This window comes from Talpa europaea (genome assembly GCF_964194135.1).
Source record: "Talpa europaea genome assembly, chromosome: 3".
Taxonomy (NCBI): Eukaryota; Metazoa; Chordata; class Mammalia; order Eulipotyphla; family Talpidae; genus Talpa; species Talpa europaea.
Genome location: NC_140069.1, coordinates 105,665,630 through 105,685,607, shown reverse-complemented (window position 1 = coordinate 105,685,607; position 19,978 = coordinate 105,665,630). Strand labels below are relative to the sequence as shown.

The window sequence follows — 19,978 nt, the reverse complement described above, 5'->3', positions numbered from 1 at the left end:
AGTCTCTGTGTTGCTTGCCACACACAGATTTCCTTGGTAGTCCCACGACCCAATGAATCTGAATCTCTGGTCTTGGGGATGTAGAAATACTGCTTTTAACTCCTTGGGTGATTTTATGTTGCAAGCAGGCTTGGGCCATTTGATCAGCCTCCTTAAAAATCTGTCAGGTGGTTATGAAAATGTGTGCATTATGGAAATGCCCTTGGCTGGGTCCACATATTTCTCTTAGCCATGTTCCAAGAGTACCCAACTCTGGTTATAAGTTCTTTGAGATTAGGACAGCACCACCTCCAATGCTTTCATTTGTTTGCAATTCATTTGTTTGCAATTCATTTGTGCTCTTGCAGTAAACTCTTAGCAAGGGCAGCCTATGCTTCTGCACCCTGAGGGATAAGGATGGCAGAAAGGATGGGGACAAGGAGATGAATTTTGGGGAGGATATGGAAGTGGGGGCCAGGAGTAAAACCTAAGAACTCAGGTCCCCTTGATAGGCAATAAGAGAACAGAAGATGGATATTGATTTCTGCCAATCCGCAAGGCTCTGTGGAGGAGCCAAGATGTTTCTGCAGATTTTGAAAAGTGTGGCCATTAATATTCCTACTACTGGATGATGATGATACATGCTGCTCTGAATGATGAAGAGCAACCCAGAAGGTCTCTGTTGTCTCCGGTGTGTAGCTAAGTTCCAGCTGATGACTTTCCTGTTTCTAGCCAGGTTCTCTTGTCTATGCTGCTTCCAGAAAAATTTTTCTAAAAGACTGAAAAAACACAGTTTTAGAAACTTTTTATTGTGAAATATAACACACATTCACCAAATACACAAAACATACATATATAGTTTAATGATTAACTGGAAAGTGAACACTATTATAACTGCCATCCAGAACAAGAAATATATAGGTCCCTGCCAATCACTCTGCCTCATGGCACCTCACAAACTCAGCTCTCCCCTCCCACAAAGGTGCCCAGCCTTGGCTTTTAGAAAAACTAATTCCCTTGCTTTGCTTTAAGAGACTTCGCAGCTATGTATGTATCCCCAATCAGAGTAGTTTGAGTTTGGTGTTGTTTGAATTTTATATAACTCAAATTATATAGTATCTTTTGATATCTATCTCCTTTGCATTATATTATGCCTTTAAAGATTATTTTCATGTTCTGGCTAGCAATTGTGTTTTTTGTTGTTGTTGTTGTTGCTATAAAGTAAACATACATCCCATTGTATGAAATATACCACAATCTATCTATCAGGTGTATTGTTGGTGGACATTCGTTTTGCCTCCCATTGAGGGGTTATATAATCAATGATACTATGACCTTTCTTTCATATATTTCATGGTGATGCATATACACCTCTCTATATGTGTACTCAGAAATGGAGTTTTGAATCATAGGGTATATACTTCCTTAATTTTATTATTTACAATTTTATCATTAAAGGAACATACTCTTACAACAGAATGGTTGTATTTATTATTCACCTACCAGAATAGGATGAGCATGATCAATGCTTCACATCCTCGTCAGCACTTGATGTTTTCAAAGTTTTAATTTTTTGCAAATTTGGTGAATACATATCAGTATCTCATGTGGCTTACTTTCTCCTGACTTTAAAAATATAAAGTATCTTTTCATAAGTTTGTGGCCATTTGGAAAACTACTTTTCTGAAATGAAGTCATTTTTCTATTTACTATTATTTTTTTCTAATTGATTTCATGAGTTTGTATACATTCTAACTAGAATTTGATTAGGTATATGTGTTGCAAATATTATTTTCCATTCCTTGCCTTTTAAATGTTTTTTAAAAAGAATTTATTTATTTATTTATTTATTTGTTTGTTTGTTTGTTTGTTTATACAAGAACCAGGGTACAGGCCAGATGCACGGGAGGGTGAGAGGATTCACCAGAGACAGAGCAGGGAACAGAACAGGCAGACTGACCAAAATACACTGCTGAGGGGAGCAGTGGGTGAGACAGGAGAGGTCTGCCCCCGATGAATAGAAGTTTCTACTCTTGTGATCAATTTTATCAATTGTTTCCTTTAAAAGTATTTTTTCTTTGCTTTTTAAGAGTTCTTTTCCTATTTAAATATCTTAAAGATATTCTACATTATTTCTTTAAGGTCATTTTTGCTTTATTCAGTTAGGCATATACTCCACCTGGAAATAATTTTGCCTATAATCCAATTGGCTTCATTTTAATGTTTTTCCATGTTTTTTGCATTATGTGTTGAAAAGAACACCCTTTCCTTATTCCTCAGAATGTTACTTCTGTAATAAATCAAGTTCTCTTATAGGTGGTCATCATTTTCTAGACTCTTTCTGTTTCACTTAATAATTTGTCTACGCTGGAGCTAATACCACAAACTTTGTTATTATTGAACAGCATTTAATTTCCTCTAGACTTACTTGCTATTGTTTCATATGAATATTAATATTGAGTTGCCCCTGGGAACCACTTAGGTGTCCATGAGCAGTCTGAAAACCATAGGACCAATTGTTCCAAGCCAACATTCATGCCAACATTTTGTAAGCATGGAATTGCACTTTCAAGATGTTAACTGAAGCAGCCCCGTTGTGGATAATGCATTTTTAAAATGCAATTGCAAAGAAATGAGGCATGGGTTTTTCATGTTTCCAAAGTTAGGAGATTGGAATAACCAGCTCCCTTCAACCAAATGCAATTGAAAAGCTACAGGGAACATTGGTAGAGCTACATCGAATATGAGGTATATTCAAAAGATGATAAAAGTACTATAATTGCCAACATGTTTGTAGCTCACTTAAGATATTCTGGAGAAGAAGTTTTTGCTAAAATTATTTTTGTTTTCTTATTTTTTCAGCAGACCCAGACTGTGATCTTTTTCATTACTGTGCGTGTGGAATAAAGAGGAAAAGTCATTTCTGTTTTTCTGTATACAGAGTTGTATAAATGAAGAGAGGGAGAAAGTTTAAGCAGCATATTTGTTTGATTTAAAAGGAATACTTTGTTTCTCATGATTGATCACAAATTAAAGGCAGTAAAAAGGTGTTACCACTTTCTGGGGAGAAAAGGTATAACTATTGTTTGAGATCCACATTGTCCTGAAAGCACAAAGATTTTTACCATTCATATTTGAGTTAGTTCAATAAAACGGAAACACCTATCTTCTTTAGTAGTGTGGTTAAATATATTATGCCCACTACTCTTGTGATCCCACATTTCCAACTGTGCCCAAGGTCGCACGGTAATGTGACCATAGATATCTGACTTGGTGTGGTTAAGTAAGCGCCTGTATGACATGTGGCACTGCGGTGGCTTCTCTGAGTCCACTGGGTACCCGAGGCTACCAACAGTGACATGACAACACTAAGCTTCTCATTTTCTCCAAGAGCTCAAACTGTATTTTGCAATTGGGAAATGATGCTTCTCTGACTTCATAGTGATAGATGACAAGTTACACCTTTTAAAGGGCAAATGACTAAGCACTTGATCAGAGTCATCGGTATCTGGGGAAGGCGTTCCAGAAGCTCTGAGTCTCTGGATGTAATTTGAGCTTTTGCAATCTCAGAGCTTATATCTGCAAAGATCCTTTGCTCTAGCCATACTCTTCCCATCTGACAGAGGACAGCTGACTGAAATGATTGCCCAAGGTCATAAGACTAGCAATTACCACTGGTCTCATAATTTAAACCATGCTTAGCAAATATATAGAAGTGAGGGTTCCAGAATCCACACCAACGCAAAGCAAGTTCCATTTTGATGGCAGCTTATCTTGCAGCAACTTGTGTCATGATCTTGTCTCATTCTCAGGGAATGAGACATAGCATTACAACAACTACAAAATCACACCCACTGCTTTTAAAGAGCACAAAGCCCCTCACTCTATTCTCTCCTTAACTTTCAAAATCTACTGATGGATACGGTAGACATGTAATATCTCTTGTGGACCAGAACTTGAAAGAGATTGAAAGCATCTGTCAAGAGAACCCAGGCCCCCTGTTTTGCCATCTAGGATACCCGCCAGATTTTGCACTGTTAATTGGATCCCATGCAGGCAGCTATTTTAGCAATAATTCTGTGGGTCTTCAGTGGCACATCTTGATTTAAAGTGAAAACGTTGAAAAGCACTTCTCAGCCACTCAAAGCTTCCAGTGTTGCTCATGTTTGGCTGATTTGACAGAGGGGAAGCAGCCTTCAAAACTGTTGTATAGACATAAAATGAGATTATTCAGGTACCTCAAGTTCAGAGAATAATTTTCAGAGAGATGGTGAGTGAGGAGTGTAGTTTCTGCCTATAGAGATGCTTTCCCTAAAGTCAGATTGAATTGAAAATAGAGTTTATGGAAAAAATGCCACTGTGACCTTAATCATGCAGTCTTTGAGTTGACACCATAATGAGAAATGGAGTGCTATTAAAATATACTGCACATTTTAATGAGTCTACTAGCAGTAAGCCAAAAAAAAAAAAAAAAAGATTTAAGCTCTGAATAATTCTGGGAAGGAGGACTTTGCCAAGGAGATTTTAATGTCAAGAATGTATGTGAGGCTAAAAATAAGAAGCTCACATGCATCCCAGAATTGTGGGTGGGGATGTATATATAATCAAATTAAATTATGCTATTTCCACTTATAGAAAAATCTGATGGCAAAAATTGACTAGAAAACATTTAGTCATATTTCACTTGGATTATGCTTATAAATACCAAACTCTAGACTTGTCAAAATAAGCCCACCAGCATTTTCCTGCTGAGGTGTGAGATAGACAATGATGCAGCATGCAAAAACTATAAAGAGCTTATAAAAACATCGTGCCTGGAAAAGCCACAGGAATTCAGTAACCAACTAAGAAGAAGTAGAGAGTTCAGAGGGGAAAAAGTGTTGCTGAGGAGTGAAGAATGGAGTGAGGAGCCCAGAATGATTTATATATTGAATGCAAAGGGAGGCACTTACAGAGAATTTCAGATTCGTGAGGCCCAGGTCCCAACACTCAGAGACCAGGTCAAGGGTACATGACTTTTGGGCACTATTTATTTTCCTAGTAGAGAAAGTACCCTTCAATTTTGACTTTCCCCTGGAAGGCCAGTAATTGTGCTCTTTTCACTAAGAATTGTTGATACAATGGGCCTGTGAGGTTGGCAGCTTCCAATACACCCATCTGCCAACCAAGGCCATCTGCAGAGGAGACACTAAGCTCCAATGCCTGAAAATGAATTTGCTGGCATATCAAGGACAAACATCTTCTTGGCTAGACCTACTGAAACTCCAACCTAAGAATAGGAGGAAAATCTAGGCCTAGTTAAATCTTTTATTTACTTTTTAAATTGTAAGTGGAAAACTCATGTCAACCCTCTTCTTTAATCTCCTTCCCTTGCCTGTTGCCTTAGCTTGCCCAAGCCTAGACCCTGGGCCAGTGATACCACTGTTCATTGGGTTTGGTGCTGACCAGTGAGAAGGAGGGCTAGCAATGGTGAGGACAGAGAGGCCACCTTTCTTGGCCGGCTTGAATAGATGGTGGCTTCATATTGGCCAATATTTGCTGAGACAGGCGACAGACACACTGTCAGGATGTGTTCTTTGTTCACTCCCCAAGTAATGACAGGAGCAGGGTGAAAAAGTCAGCTCAGCTTCCATGCACATGAACAAGGTGAAGAGAGGAACCCAAGCCGATGGGCCTCAGCCAGGCTCACTGCTCCAGCATCTAGATGAATTCTGGCTTGGACAGAACCTTCATCTTGTGCCTCTCAGTTTTCTCCCAACATGTCATTCTGGAATCTTTCCCTAGAGAAAGAAGACAGCAAGGAGGGAAAATAATGTGTCCTGATGAAAGGGAAGTGGTATGTTAGGAGAGATAGTTATGAAAAATGTATTAAGGATCAGACACCATGCTAGGAATTTTACATATAAGATCCCCATCACTCACAAACCTCCTTCCCACTGGTCAGTATCAACTCCCAGTGGACAAAGACATTGTTGTTCAAGAGATAGGTATTAACCCAATTTTAGAGGAGGAAATTGAAGGTTAGGGAAATTATTATTTTTTTTTAAGTTTTTTTTTATTTTTAAAGATTTATTTATTTATTTATTTATACAGCACTGGGTACAGTCAGAAGCACGGGAGGGTGAGAGAACTCACCAGAGCCAGAGAGGGGAGCAGAGCAGGTAGAAGGACCGAAGTACACTGCTGAGGGGAGCAGCGGGCAGCAGAAGGGATCTGCGCGCCATGTGGGACCCTCCTCTGGTGGCCGGGAAGCAGCCGGGGATCGAACCGGTGCTGAAGAGGCCGTGGGCAGCTTCGCAACCCAGCGCCCAACCACTGCGCCACCGGGGAGGCCCAGGTTAGGGAAATTAAATAACTTGCCAAGAAAACACATAATTATGAATCAGCAATATCAGAATTTGACATGGCCACTAGCCTCAAACCCAAGCCTTAAATCATTCTACTATTCTATTTCCAGGATTTCCCCATCTACTGCATATCCCTTGTGCAGGGAAACAACTGAAAAATAGCAAAATGACTGAGTAGTTGTGGGAGGGATCTAATTTCAGCTCTGCTATTCACTGTTCATATAACAGTTCATACATCAGTGTTCTATAATATCACTTGTGAGTCTCAATTTGTAAAATGGTAATAATGTTGTATGTCCTGCTATCACCCAGCATTTTACTGAGGCAATTTATGGGGCAAAGTTTTGATCAAAAGAAAAATCTATATGTGACCTAATTAAGATGGTGTTTGTAGGTGACCTGAGCTTGGGTTTGAAATTGTTATACTTTTCTAACCACATTTGCGTCATCTATGACTTTCTGGAGAGGTCTGGAATGACGAAGACACATGTCTGAGCATGTCTGAGTCCCTGTCTGTGACCATCAGCATGTCTGTCCCAGCCAAGAGAGCCTCGTACCTTAAGGGGAAACAGATGGAGCGGCTGAAGACACAGTAGATGAGAGGGTTGATGGCACTGTTCAAGGCTGGCAGGTTCTGGATGATCACAGAGGCGTAGAAGCGCTCCCTGGTGTCTAGAAGGAGGCTGAAGTTGTCCAAAATGTCAAAGAGGAAGTAGGGACTCCAACAGCAGATGAAGGCTGGGGGAAGGGGAAACATTAACCTGATAGCAAGCGATAGTCTGAGGGGTTTCCCTGGTTTGCACTGACTGGACTTCAACTAGTAGGTTACTAACCACCTGGCATCTATCAGAAATATTTAGTACAAGTTGTGTGTGTTCACATTAATGTCACATTTGTTTAAACACATGCATATATATACATACACCTGTACACATCCACAGACACATTTCTAAAACAGAAAATTCTCTGGAGTTTCTCAATCTGTAAAAATCACAGTTGTGACTTTTTATTAAAAGTCTGGGACTGTGTCAGGTGTGGCCTTAGCCTCTCATCCCCATAGCGGAGAAGAAAACCCAGCAAAATCCTTTGGAGATTCTCTGGAGAACAGGAAGCATTTTGAGCAAATAGTGACTCCTCGTTTTAGGCAAGTGGGGAAAGGCAGTGTCTAATGTTTTTGAAGCACAGTGTAGCTTAATCAGACTGTTCTCAATTTTCCTTTTCATTTCTAAGTTAGCCACTGCAGAAAATACCCACCCAATACCTTTCTCCACATCCATTAGCGTGTGTGAGATCTTATTTCTGTTTGGCTCTAAATCCTCAGAGAAAACGGGTGGGAAACGGAGACCCCCCCAGTGTGACAGTTTACTTAGTAGGTCACCTTGATTAGACTGTAGGATGCTCAGACAGTTGGCTAAAGATTATTTCTGGGTGCTTCTGTGAGACTATATCTGGAGGAGATTAAAATTTGAATTGCTAGACTGAGAAAATCAGATGCCCTCCCAATGTGAGTGGTGGACCACATTCAATCCATTAGAGGCCTGAATAGATAAAAGTCTCTAATTGACTCTGTTCCAGCGAGGCATGATCTCCTTCTTCCTTCAGACTTGCTTTCCCATAAGAATTACTCCATCAGCTCTTCTGGATCTGCAGACCTTGGGACTACTCAGTCCCAGAAATAGCAATAGATATGGGGGGTGGGGTGTGTGTGTGTGTGTGTGTGTGTTTTCCTGGTTTTCCAGGGGCTGCCAGTGGTGCTGCATTGGGCGGCAGTCCTCCTCATGTCCTGTACATCCTCTGAATGCTCAGCCTTACTTATAATTACCCCAGTCTAGAAAGCTAACTCTACTTTATATACGAACACAAATGGTTTTTAATAAATACTGATTTTTCCAGAAATGCAATCCCCTTGTAAATAGAGGCTTTAATTTGGAACTTTCCCAGGACTTGTTCACTTGCTCAGAAAATCAAGTGACTGACAAAAATAATCATTAGATTTTTTATATCTCCATGAAAAACAGGTGTATTACTTTTCATTTGCCGTTTTTATGACCTGCAGGTGTAACCATTTGAGTCTTTCATTATTCTTCTAGTGTAGCTGGGCCCAGTTATTTACATACTGAAATTCACATTGTTTTTCCATAAATTATTTCCTTTCTATCCCTCTTTTAAATTATTATCTATTGAACTTCTATGAATTATGCTAGGTAGATAGTATTATGTATACATTTCAATTTAGGATGGTAAAAGGCACTAGGAATTATTTACCATAGAAGTGACCACTTGGGGCTGATGAAACTAGTGACATGGGCTGACCTTCTTGGGCACATCCCTGCTCTCTGACTGAACGAACCCCCACTGCCTGGGCATATGGTTCTTGAACACCAAGGTATGTGCTGCCTCTGGAACACATGTATGAGATAGATTTTTTGCTTAATTCCAGCAAATGTGTATCTGTGTTTCTGACCATCTGGGAAGGCTAGGGGGGTCTTTGATCTACTTCAGAATCCTCTGGGAAAGGATTTTGAGCCTGGTAGGTTGTATAAGATTTATCCCTGGTCTGTCCTCCGAGCTGTTTTGTACCTCCATTCTGCTGATTGAGTCACACTGCTTGTGGTACAGTTGGCATTTTGAGTTGTGTTTTATAAAGGTGCGACCTTCAGCTAGCCTGGGACTTGGCTTTCTCAGAGCTCCAAGCGCTGCATTAGGGGAAGGCAGGAACACTATTTGAGCTAAATTAAAAAGGAAATAGCACAATTCCTTTTCTTTCTTATATATCCTCATTAATTTATTCGACAAATATTTCTTAAGCACCTAGTGTGTGTAATCCTTTAAGGTCTTGTTGATAATAATGTAATGAACACAAAAGCAAAGTCATTATTCACATGGATTTGTTACACCAGCAGGGGAGACAGTCAATAAGCAAATCAATATGTAACCTGTAATGTCAGGTGGAAGCAGGAACTATGAAGAATAGGGCAAGCGCTAGATGAAGGCTCTTTAAGACTTGTCAAGGAGACCTTTCTGAGGAGGTAACATTGTTGGGAAACAAGACAATGTTGGGAACAAACTATACCACCTTCTGGAGGCAGAGCATTTCAGGTGGAAGAAGCAGTGCATAGTCCCCAGGGTGTGGAAAAATAGCAAAAAGACCAGTGCAACTGGTATAGAATGAGAGAAAAGGAGAGTGGTGGGAATGGGGCTAGAAACTTGGCTGGGGTCAGATCACACACGTCTGGGAATATGTGGGATGGGTAAGGTTTCATTACCAATGTGTGAAAAGTCATAGGCAGATTTGCAAAGTAGTGGTAGTAGTAGCATCTGATTCATGTTTTTAAAAGATTTATGTTGGGGCTTCCCTGGTGGCACAGTGGTTGAGCGCTGGGTTGCGAAGCTGCCCGTGGCCTCTGCGGCGCCGGTTCGATCCCTGGCCACCAGGTGAGGGTCCCACATGGCACACAGACCTCTCCTGCCACCCGCTGCTCCCCTCAGCAGTGTATTTTGTCGGTCTGTCTGTTCTGCTCCCTAATCTGGCTCTGGTGAAATCTCTCACCCTCCCGTGCTTCTGACTGTACCTAGTGCTTGTATAAATAAATAAATAAATATTTAAAAAAAAGATTTATGTTGGCAGTTTTACAGAGAAGGAATAAGAGAAAACAGAAGACTAGTTGTAGTTTTTTAGCAAAAGTGAGTGGCAAGAGCTGTATAAATGTTAAGAAAAGGTTGGATTCGAGATCTGTGTTTAGATAGAGCCCTAGGCTTGCCTATAGACTAGGTATGTGGGGTGTGAGAGAAATGGAGTAACAACTGATGACCTTTAGGTTTCTGGTGTGGACACTGGGTCAAAGATAGTGTTGTTGACTGAAATGGGCACAAGAGAGGAAGGACTGCATTACAGGGTGGAGGAGAGCATGCCAAGGCTTCTGGTGTGTCATGTTGAATGTGATCAATATATTAGGAATACAAATAAAGATCTCAAGCAGAAATCATAGATAGAATTTTTAAACAAAGGAAGTGTTCTGAGAAGGAGGCACTGGTCATGTTTTGCTTGGGAGTCAGTAAGATGAAGATTGAGCATTGTCATTTGCCATTTTGGAGGTTATAGTAACCTCGATAAAGGTGATTTTTATTGAAATACCAGGAAAGAAAGGTAATAGAAATTGGTTACAGAGAATGAGAAGTGATAGTGGAAGAGCTGTTCTCATAAAGAGAACAATGAGGTGTATCTGTTACTGAAAAGTTCATCGAGGGCCCTAAAATAATATGCTTACGTGCATAAGATCCAGCCAAAAGGGGATTTGCATGGAAGAGGAGACCATTGGAGGAGCAAAGAAAGAAATAGGGTTCAGGGCTAAAGTGAACACTTTGGATTTAGAAAGAAGCAGAGACAGCTTATCTATAGCAATTGGAGAAAAGACAGAGCACATGGTAGAGATGCAGGTAGGTGGGCGGGTTTGAAGGAGGGAGGATGAAGAAGTTGTATTTTAATTACCTGTATACTTTCTTAGTGAAGAAGGTCATTAGCTGAGTGAAACTAAGAGAGAGGAAATTTTGAAGGTTTGAGGATAAGAAAGAATGCACACCAACCTGACACATATTAGCTGGTCCAGAAGCTATATTTTTTTCTGAGATGAGGGTCTTAATATTAGATAAAAAAAAAAGAAGGGAAAGAAAAGGGACAAAGAAAGGAGAGGAGAGAAGAGAAGATGGCCATTAGGGGGGTATTTAGAGTAACCCTAAAATCAAACTTCTCCAAGAGATGAAATGCCACTGCTGTCTTCCTTTTGTTCATGAACTTTAGCCCCAGGGGCAAGTATGTTATAAGGAAAGCAGCAGAATCAACAGGGTGAGGTTAGTATCAGCTATAGGTCGTTATGTCCTAATCATATTTTCTCTAAATTATCTGCTTGTGTCCTCGGTGGGAAACTATATTCACAAAGAAAGGGATTTGGAACCAAATGTTGGAACTTGAAGGAGTCAAAGAAGGACTGATAAATTCCACAAGTCCATCTACAAAAAGACAAAGGTAGATATGCCCACAAATTCCTTTCTTGTTTGGGCTCTCTGTCCCTGGTTCTAGGAACAAAAGTTGCTTTTGAAAGATTCACACAATTCTGCAACACAAGGAGGGTCGTTGCTTACCTAGAATGATGACAATGCTGTATCTGATGGCCTTGATTTTTGCCTTTGAGATGAGCCCTCTATTGTAGCTGGTGCACAGCTTTCCATCTGTAGATACAAAAGGTGGAATGACCAAATTGCTGTTTCTGCCAGTAAGAAGGTTAAAGACACAGCTGCCATGGGAACACTGTCTCCTGTTCACCTATAACCAGCAGACATCCTCAGATACTTTCGGAGTAAACATGGCTATGGGATGGATACCAGAAACAGCTCAGTTTGCAGCTTCATATAAGCAACTGCTTTGGGACATCTAGACTGTCTCAAAAGGCTTGGCTGGATGCCCTGAATCAAGTGAAGTTGGAATTAGCCATGTGGCCATAGGAGGCAAAGCTATAGCTGTTCAGCAACCTCAGACAAAGTCACATTCCAACAAGAGTTACCCAGGCCAGGCAGAGATTTTTGTATATATTCCCAAACAGAAACCTGGATACAATTTTAGTCCTATGTTGGTGGTTGTCTGATGGTAAAACATTTGAGGAGTAAATAAATCTTAGAATACCCTAGAATATGAACTTGATGAAGATAGGGATTTTATATCCTCTAAACATAGTGAGTGACTAACAAATATTTGTTGAATGAATTAATACAAACCTCTCTCTAGCTAAGAATAAATAGGGAAATAAAAGTTGGTTAGGATGGGCAAAAATAGTGCAATGACTCTTAGTAAAAGGAGTGAAAGGATAGCAATTTGGGGGATGGAGATGCTAGGTGGAGATGCTCTTTATATTTTACAAGAACTTTACCATCAGGGATACTGTCAGCCCATGTGGCACCTTTGTGAAAATTGAGGCAAGGTTACCTTCCTCTGGAAGGACGCAGCCCTGCCTGAGAGCCCACCCTCAGTGGGAAGCATGGCCAAGATGCCAGTCCTACATACCCTCAGTTGGGTGCCACTGATTAGGGCTCAATGGCATAAGCCTAGGGGTGGACCAGGTCAGAGGCCCACCCAGGATGCCTGAGTCAGATGGTGCAGGACAGCTGTCCACTAGAGGCCATCTGCTGTGCTCACTTGTCCTTACTACATTGTCTAGATTCTACATTTGACATTTATGTTTTATTGAGGTAACATTGGTTTACAACACTGTATGTGATCCAAAGGCATAAGATCACACCTCCTCAGAGGCATGTCACCACCAAGGCCCCCTGAGCCCTTCACCACCTTCCACTGTACCCCTGCCCTCTTGCTTCCCCTCCATGTCCCTGCCTCAATTTTCCAGTCAGCTGAATAGGTTTGTTATCAGTTTGGTTTGCTCTGACCTTTGTTAATCCACAATGGAAGCTGTTCTGAAGTTTACCTTTATATTATTCTACCTCTTCTCCAACCCAATCCAAGGAGCACAGCATGTCTATAAGAGATAAGAACTGAAAAAATAGGCTTAATTACATTTCATGTTGTCTAGGAATTTCAGTCCAGAAGGAAAGATAACACTCCCCACAAGGCTGAGTGAGATGACAGGGATGCTAACGAACTCTGCAGGGAGGAGAGAGCCATGTCTCCACGCCCACCGCTGCTCAGGGAGGCTGTGAGGCAGGTGCAGAAATGCCAAAGGCAGAGCTGGGCTCTGGGCGTGGGATCAGGAAAGACAGAGACAGCAGGAAAGGCCTCAGCAGAGACACAGTTACGAGAACATGTAGGTTGTGTTTGAGCCAGGCTGAGTCATCTCATTTGAAGGGGGCCTGAAAGGACGTTAGTTGAAGGGTAGGGAAAAGACCTAAGGACAAAGAGGATAGACCATGAATATCTTAGTGAGGAGTTTGGGTTGAATTACTGAGGCTGCTGTAAGCCAGGAAGCTTCCTAGTGTTTTCACAGTGTAAACATTGACTCATGGTAAAGGACAAACTATCACCAGGAATAATGGGAATAAGGGGCTTTTTATGTGCAATGAGCTGATGTGCTAATTATAACTGACTTTTTATTTCTTAATGTATGCCCTATAAAGTCCCTTGTAGGCACTATTTGGGCCTTCAGATTATTCTTTGCATTTTTAAAAGATTTTATTTTTATATTCCCCACACAATTGCAACCCCCTTATTTTGACCCCAATCCCTCCTTTCCCTGCCACCCCCCACATTGTGTCTCTGGTTTATAGTTGTTTGTTGATTTTGATATTTTCTTTCTTATAGTTATTCTTTTTCCTGGTCCCTTATTTAAGTTTTCTAGATTCTTGCTATGAGTGAGACCATCTGGTATTTTTCTTTTTCTTTCTGGCTTATTTCTCTGAGCATGACCCTTCTAGCTCCATCCATGTTGCTGCAAATTGCATGTGTTTATCTTTTTTGATTGCTGAGTAATATTCCATGGTGTATATGTACCACATCTTCTTGATCCAGTCATCTATTTTTGTGCCTAGGTATTTACCCAAAGGACACAGAAACATTAATTCCAAAGAGCACCTGCACCCCTATGTTTATAGCAGCACTGTTTACAATAGCTAAGCTTTGGAAACAACCCAAATATTCTTTGCATTTCTCAGAACATGAAACCTCAGTTGGATAAAGGAAGCAAGAAGAAGCATTGACCAATTTACAGCAGTGGTTCTCAACTGGGGACCATATACCCCCTCCGCCCCCAGAGTTACATTTGGCATTGTCTGGACACATTTTTGGTTGTCACAGTTGGGGGTGGAGGTGCTCCTGGAATCTAGTGGATAGAGGCCAGGAAAGTTGCAATGCCTAGAACGGACCCCACGATAAAGAATTTTCTGGTCTAGAACACCAAGGGTGCTGAGGTTGAACAACCCTGATTTCTAAGGTGGTATTTTGGAAAGGACATGAGCTTCAAACCAATTGCCTACCATTCCCAGCCTCAGTTTCCCTACTTAAAAAAATGATATGCAAAATACCAAACTCATAGAGCTATTTTGAGGATTAAATGAGAATAATATATTCAGGATGCTGATTCCCATGCTGGGAAGGTGATGAATTATTAATTGGGATAAATGAGGTTTAAACAGTATTTCAGGAGTAATATGAACTGCCTTTATCCAACTGAACGGAAGGTACTGGGTACATTCAGACAGTCTATTATACAATGCTGTTATCTGTATACATGAATTATGTACCTCAAAAAATGATTGGGGTGGGATTATAACCATGGGCGGCAAGGAAAAAGGGCCTCAGATCAAATTATATCCTTTCAAAGTGTCCCCATTTGCTGGAGTAACAGCTGACTCCTATAAAGTATGGCTCAGAAGTCTTGGTTTCCGAAAACTTCTCAAGAATGACATTTGTGCTCTGAAATTTATTTAAAATAGAAACTTGTGGTACTTTCCACAGGGCAACTGGGGTGACAATATAATCAACTACCTGCCCTTCGATCTCCCAATGCGATCAGTGAAAAGAGTCTTTAATCTGACCACTCTGGGAAATGCAAAGCCTCCAGCTTCTAAAGATGGCTCTTCAAAGAGAGCTGAGCTACAAAATGCCATAATTCTCCTTTATTGGGAGATAAAAGGATTATTTCTACTCAGGCCTTGGTGCTGAGCTGGAGTGAAAAGCAGTTAAATTCAGCCATAACTGTGCTTTAATAGCTGGTGTAGCCTGGAGCCTGCAGGTTCATTAGATTTGGACTGGAAGCAACAGCTACCTTTGGATGTTTTAGTTCAAGGGTGCATCCCTAGTGGGGGCTCCTGCTGGAAACGTAATCTCCAAGGACCAGTGCCTGCCCCATCACTTTCCCAAAGCTCCATGACCCTTGCAGAGACATCTTTTTGTGGCCATGAACACCTGATGGGGGAGCGGTTGATATCTTGGGATCTTAAAATGAGGCAAAATTTATTCCGGGCTGTGGATCTATCTGTGGTCTTACAATGACTACAGGTGATTTGTTTGTTAACCATGAAGTCTAACAGGCAACATTTTTAAAATAAATATTTCTTCATATGTTGGCAGGTTTATATACTTCAAGTTGATTAAAAATACATTTTATCAGTCTTGCCTTATTTCTAAAATTTTTAAAACTTGAAATTCATTTTTGAGATTTGATCATTGTTGTATTCTCTATCTACAAATATAACCTGAATGTTAAATATTATAGCACATGAGCTGCTTAGCTGCGGGATTTTTGGCTGCTTCCTTTCCTTGTATTTTTTTTTAATCCTTTGACCCTCTAGCAAACTGGAGGTCACAGCTACATATGAAGATTTGTGACATAACTCACCTAACTTACTGCCTTTTCAGTTCTTCATCTCAGGTGGCGCCAAGAACTCTGACAAACTCATAACAATTATGGCAGACAGCTTAGATGTTCATCAAATTCATTGCTTTTCCCTTGGGCACACAGCTAGACTACATTTCCCAGGCACCCTTGCAGCAAAGTGTGGTCACATGACTAAGTTTTTCTTAGGAAACATGGGAAGAATCCATGTGTACCATTCCCAGGCCTGACTCAGATAATCCATCAGAGTAATGGATTGATCTCATCTTGATTGTCGATGTTGAGTGGTGCCTTATCTGCCATCTGTTAAACACAGCCGGAACATCAGCTCAAGTCTCTGAATGATGGATGTGGGATAGTGCCCTTCTCTTTCACCTTCGTTGTCAACTGGATTTTAATTGAGCAAAAAGTAAAATTCTATTTTGTTAAGGTTATAGATATTTGGGGGTTTTCTATGTTATAATTGCTAGTATTTCCTTAATAAAAGCAGAAATTGATACCTCATTTGCAGTATTGTCCTAACAAGAAGCCAAAACATGTGGCTTTGGCCTAAAGTAGACAGGCAGCATGTGAAAAGGAAACTGACACTGAGGCTGGGACACTAGAGAGCCATTTGATGGAAATGTCACATATGATGCTTGGGAAGGCAGGCTGTGTCTACTTTGCCTAGCAGCCCAGGAATAAAACTGTTGCATCAGTCAGGGTTCTCTAAAGAAATGGAAACAACAGGAGATAGAGGAACATGAGGATATTTATTATCAGAACTGGCTTATGTATTATTGGGGTGGAGAGATCCCATGACTTGCCATCTGCAAGGTCTAGGAGAAATAGAAAAGTTAGCAGTGCAATTCAGTCCAAGTCTAAGGTGTGAGAACCAGGGGAGAAGATGTGAAAGTTCAATCCAATGGCTGTAGAATCAGGCAATGGAAGGTGTAAATCTTAGTTCAAAGGTTCAAGAAGCAGGAGTACTGATGTCAGAGGGCAGAAGATAGGAAGATGGATGACCCAGCTCAAGCAAATTCTCCCTTCCTTTGCCTTTTTTGTTCTATTCAGGCTCTCAACAGATTGGATGACACCCATGTACATTGGGGAGGACGCTCTCCTGCTCATAGTTTATGGATTAAAATGCTTTCAGAACTACCCTCGGAACATACCCAGAAGCTATGTTTTACCAGTTACTTGGGCATTTCTTAGCCCAGTGAAGTTCACACATAAAATAAATCATCACAATTAGTAAACAAAATATTAATAGTATATGCTGATTGTTACCAACTATGTCTAGCAGGGTATTAGAAAAACAAATCACCTCAGACAAGCACTGGTTGGTTTTTGAACGAAGCAAAAGCAAGTTAAAAATTCTAAGATTTAGAATCTTGCAGAGTTGAAACTGTCAATTGCTTCTAGCCTCCATTGTACCAGCTACATACTTTGTGTAGCCCAATGCATAATGAAAATGCAGACACAGCATTAGAACAAACCTGTACACCTTCTGAGCATGTGGGCCCTGTGCCAATGAGGCAGATCCCCCAAAGAAGCTCACCCTGGCCCTCAAGTTAAACTATAATATTGAAAGATTTTAACCAGCAATGACCCATTAAAACTCATTCCTGAGATGAGATCAAGCTAAAGATGTGGCCTCTTGTCTATTATTTCAAAGGCCTCAAACTCTTCCATTAAGTTGAGAGGCAGGGATTAGGAGAGGAGGCAACGAGACGAATCAGACCTGAGAATTTTGCTAAAAATGACGTTTTGTATATGGTTGCTGGAATATAAAACTGATGAAGCAACTAGACCAGGAATCTATTAAGTTGTTGAAGAATGATATTGCCAAACAAACCTTGAGTTTTTATTTCCTTGTCAACACTTCAGAAATATCAAACTTTAAAATTTTTACCAATCCTTGGGTGGAAAATTATATGTAACTAAGGTTAAAATGTGCACTTTCTTGACCAAGGAAGTTGAAAATCTTATTTTTGACTATTCCTGTTTTCTGCTCTGTGAAATATCTGTCACATTAATTTTTTATCTGTTTATCATTTACATCTTTTAAAATTGATTTTTAGGAGTTCTTCATATATTTTGGATACTGATCTTTCTTGAGGCAGTTATGTATCGCAAATAGCATCTCCCAATTTGTCATTTGACCTTTGAAATCAAATTTATCCATCATTTCTTTTATGCTTTTTTAAAAAGAAATCCTTCCTTATTCCAATGTTTAAAAATATCACCCTAAATTGTCTTTTAAAATGTTTGAAGTCTTATGTTTTACATATAAGTCTCTAGTTTCCCTGGAATTTCATTTTGCCTGTGGATTGAGGTAAAGATCTGATTTCATTTCTTTCCATACATTCTGACACATGTCAAGTTCTCATATGTGTGTATGTCTACTTTGGGGCTTTTTTATTTTCTATTTATCTATTGTATTGTGTCAGTACCACATTCTATTAATCATTCTGACTTCATGACAAATCTTAACATTCAATGTAGTAAACCTCTCCTATCTATATCTCTCTGTCACTTCTACATCTCTAGGAGTGTCTTGGTTATTCCTGACTCTGTTTTTTACATATATTTTAGATTTGGCCTGTCAAGCTCAATAAAATATCCCATTTCAATTTTCAAAAAGCTGCAATAATCTGTAGACCAATTCGGGAGAATCTACATCTTACTACCCAAGAATATGGTATAAGCTTCATTTATTATGTCTTTTGCTAAATGTAATAATTTTTAGAGAAGGCTTTTACTCACAATGACTGATAAAGAAAGGCTCTTTATCATGGGAATTATCTTTTTTTTTTAAATTTTAGGTAGCTGGATGTAAATAGGACTCTAATCTAGTTCCTCACCCCATCTACCTCATTTGAGACATGTAACGTGGCTATAGCATGGATCACAGCACATCTTCCAAGCCATAATGACCAGATGCATTTGTACATTATATTTTGCCTGTTTCACAGGTACACCCCCTCAATCCACTGTCTTCATGCAGTCAATGCTCTGTTTCTAGAAGTGGACACCTCTGCGCATAAAGAGCTGGCTGCTTTATGATTTATAACTTACAAGATAGGAAATCTCCTCGTCTACATCTTGCCCTCCCCTCTTGTTTATGGGAAAATCTTTAGATTATTTATTAAATAGTTCTTATTTATCATTCTTTGTGGGAGTAAAAATAGACACATTTTCCAATAATAAGAGTGATTCTTAAACTAATGATGGCTTGAATTTTGCAGCCTGTGTTTACAAAGTGAGCTTCTGTCCACACTAATCACTGTTGATGTCTCCTTGCTGATGAGTAATAATCCTGGGAAGCTAACACAACTGGAGATTCTATTTACCAGCCAACTCCAGAGCTGCTGCAACAACAGCCAGAAAATCAAGTAAGCTCCATTTATGAATAAGATACTGAAAGTACATGGACTTTTGAGACTACCATCTGCCACTTTGCAAAAAGGGGTCACTGATGTTGTTATAATGGTGTAAATTACTAAAAATTAGGTGTAATAGAGATAGAAACTTGTATTAAAGAATAAGGACTGAATGTAGCTGTTTCCACCTCTCAGCCAGGCCTGAGTGACAGGGGAGATGCTTGGATTCTGGCTCAAAAACAATTCTGAGGTACTCTCGGCTGGCACGGCTTGGTGAGGCCCAAATTCCCCTTTTCTTTGCCCAGTGTTTAGGGGGACAAAGTGGAGAAGACAGAGGCGACCTGGGACGGCTTTAGGTGCATCTGAGGTGCTGACTGCTCCCTGATTTAACAGTGCAACACAATTATATCCAAGAAGCCCAAGCTCATGTTTGCTAGAGGAAAACCTCTGCAGAAGCAAAATTAGGCAACAGTTGGACAGTGCAGACTGGAGACGTACCTGAGTAGTTGGAAATCACCATCTCTTGGACTTTGCTTTTAACCCAAATAGTTCGGATCACAATGGTATAGATGACACTGTGGAGAGGATGAGAAAATGTTAAAAAAAACCTGGGGGTAATATTCCATTGTGTATATGTACTCAGCTATCAAAAAAGATAAACTCATGTGATTTTCAGCAACATGGATGGAGCTGGAAGGGATCATGCTCAGCGAAATAAGCCAGAAAGAAAAAGAAAAATACCGGATGGTCTCACTCATAGCAGGAATTTAGAAAACCTAAATACGGGACCAGGAAAAAACCTAATTATAATAAAGTAAAAATCAAAAGCAACTATAAACCAGAGACACACTACTGAGGGGTGGGGTGTGGGGGTTGGAGAGAGTAGGATCCAAACAAGGGGGGGGGTGGGAATTGTATGGGGACTATAACCAAGATGAAAATGCATACATTG

The 19,978-nt window shown here is 40.2% G+C and overlaps 1 protein-coding gene across 1 annotated transcript in view; it reads right to left on the bottom strand.

Moving 5' to 3' along the window:
* Window positions 1–5,679: 5,679 nt before the first annotated feature.
* NPSR1 (neuropeptide S receptor 1) overlaps window positions 5,680–19,978 on the bottom strand; it is a gene marked incomplete at both ends in the record, with an annotated part of 112,705 nt that continues 98,406 nt past the window's right edge. The window contains 4 exon segments of the mRNA XM_084230774.1: window positions 5,680–5,759; window positions 6,873–7,064; window positions 11,466–11,552; window positions 19,525–19,601. Coding sequence (XP_084086900.1) covers window positions 5,680–5,759; window positions 6,873–7,064; window positions 11,466–11,552; window positions 19,525–19,601 — 436 coding nt within the window.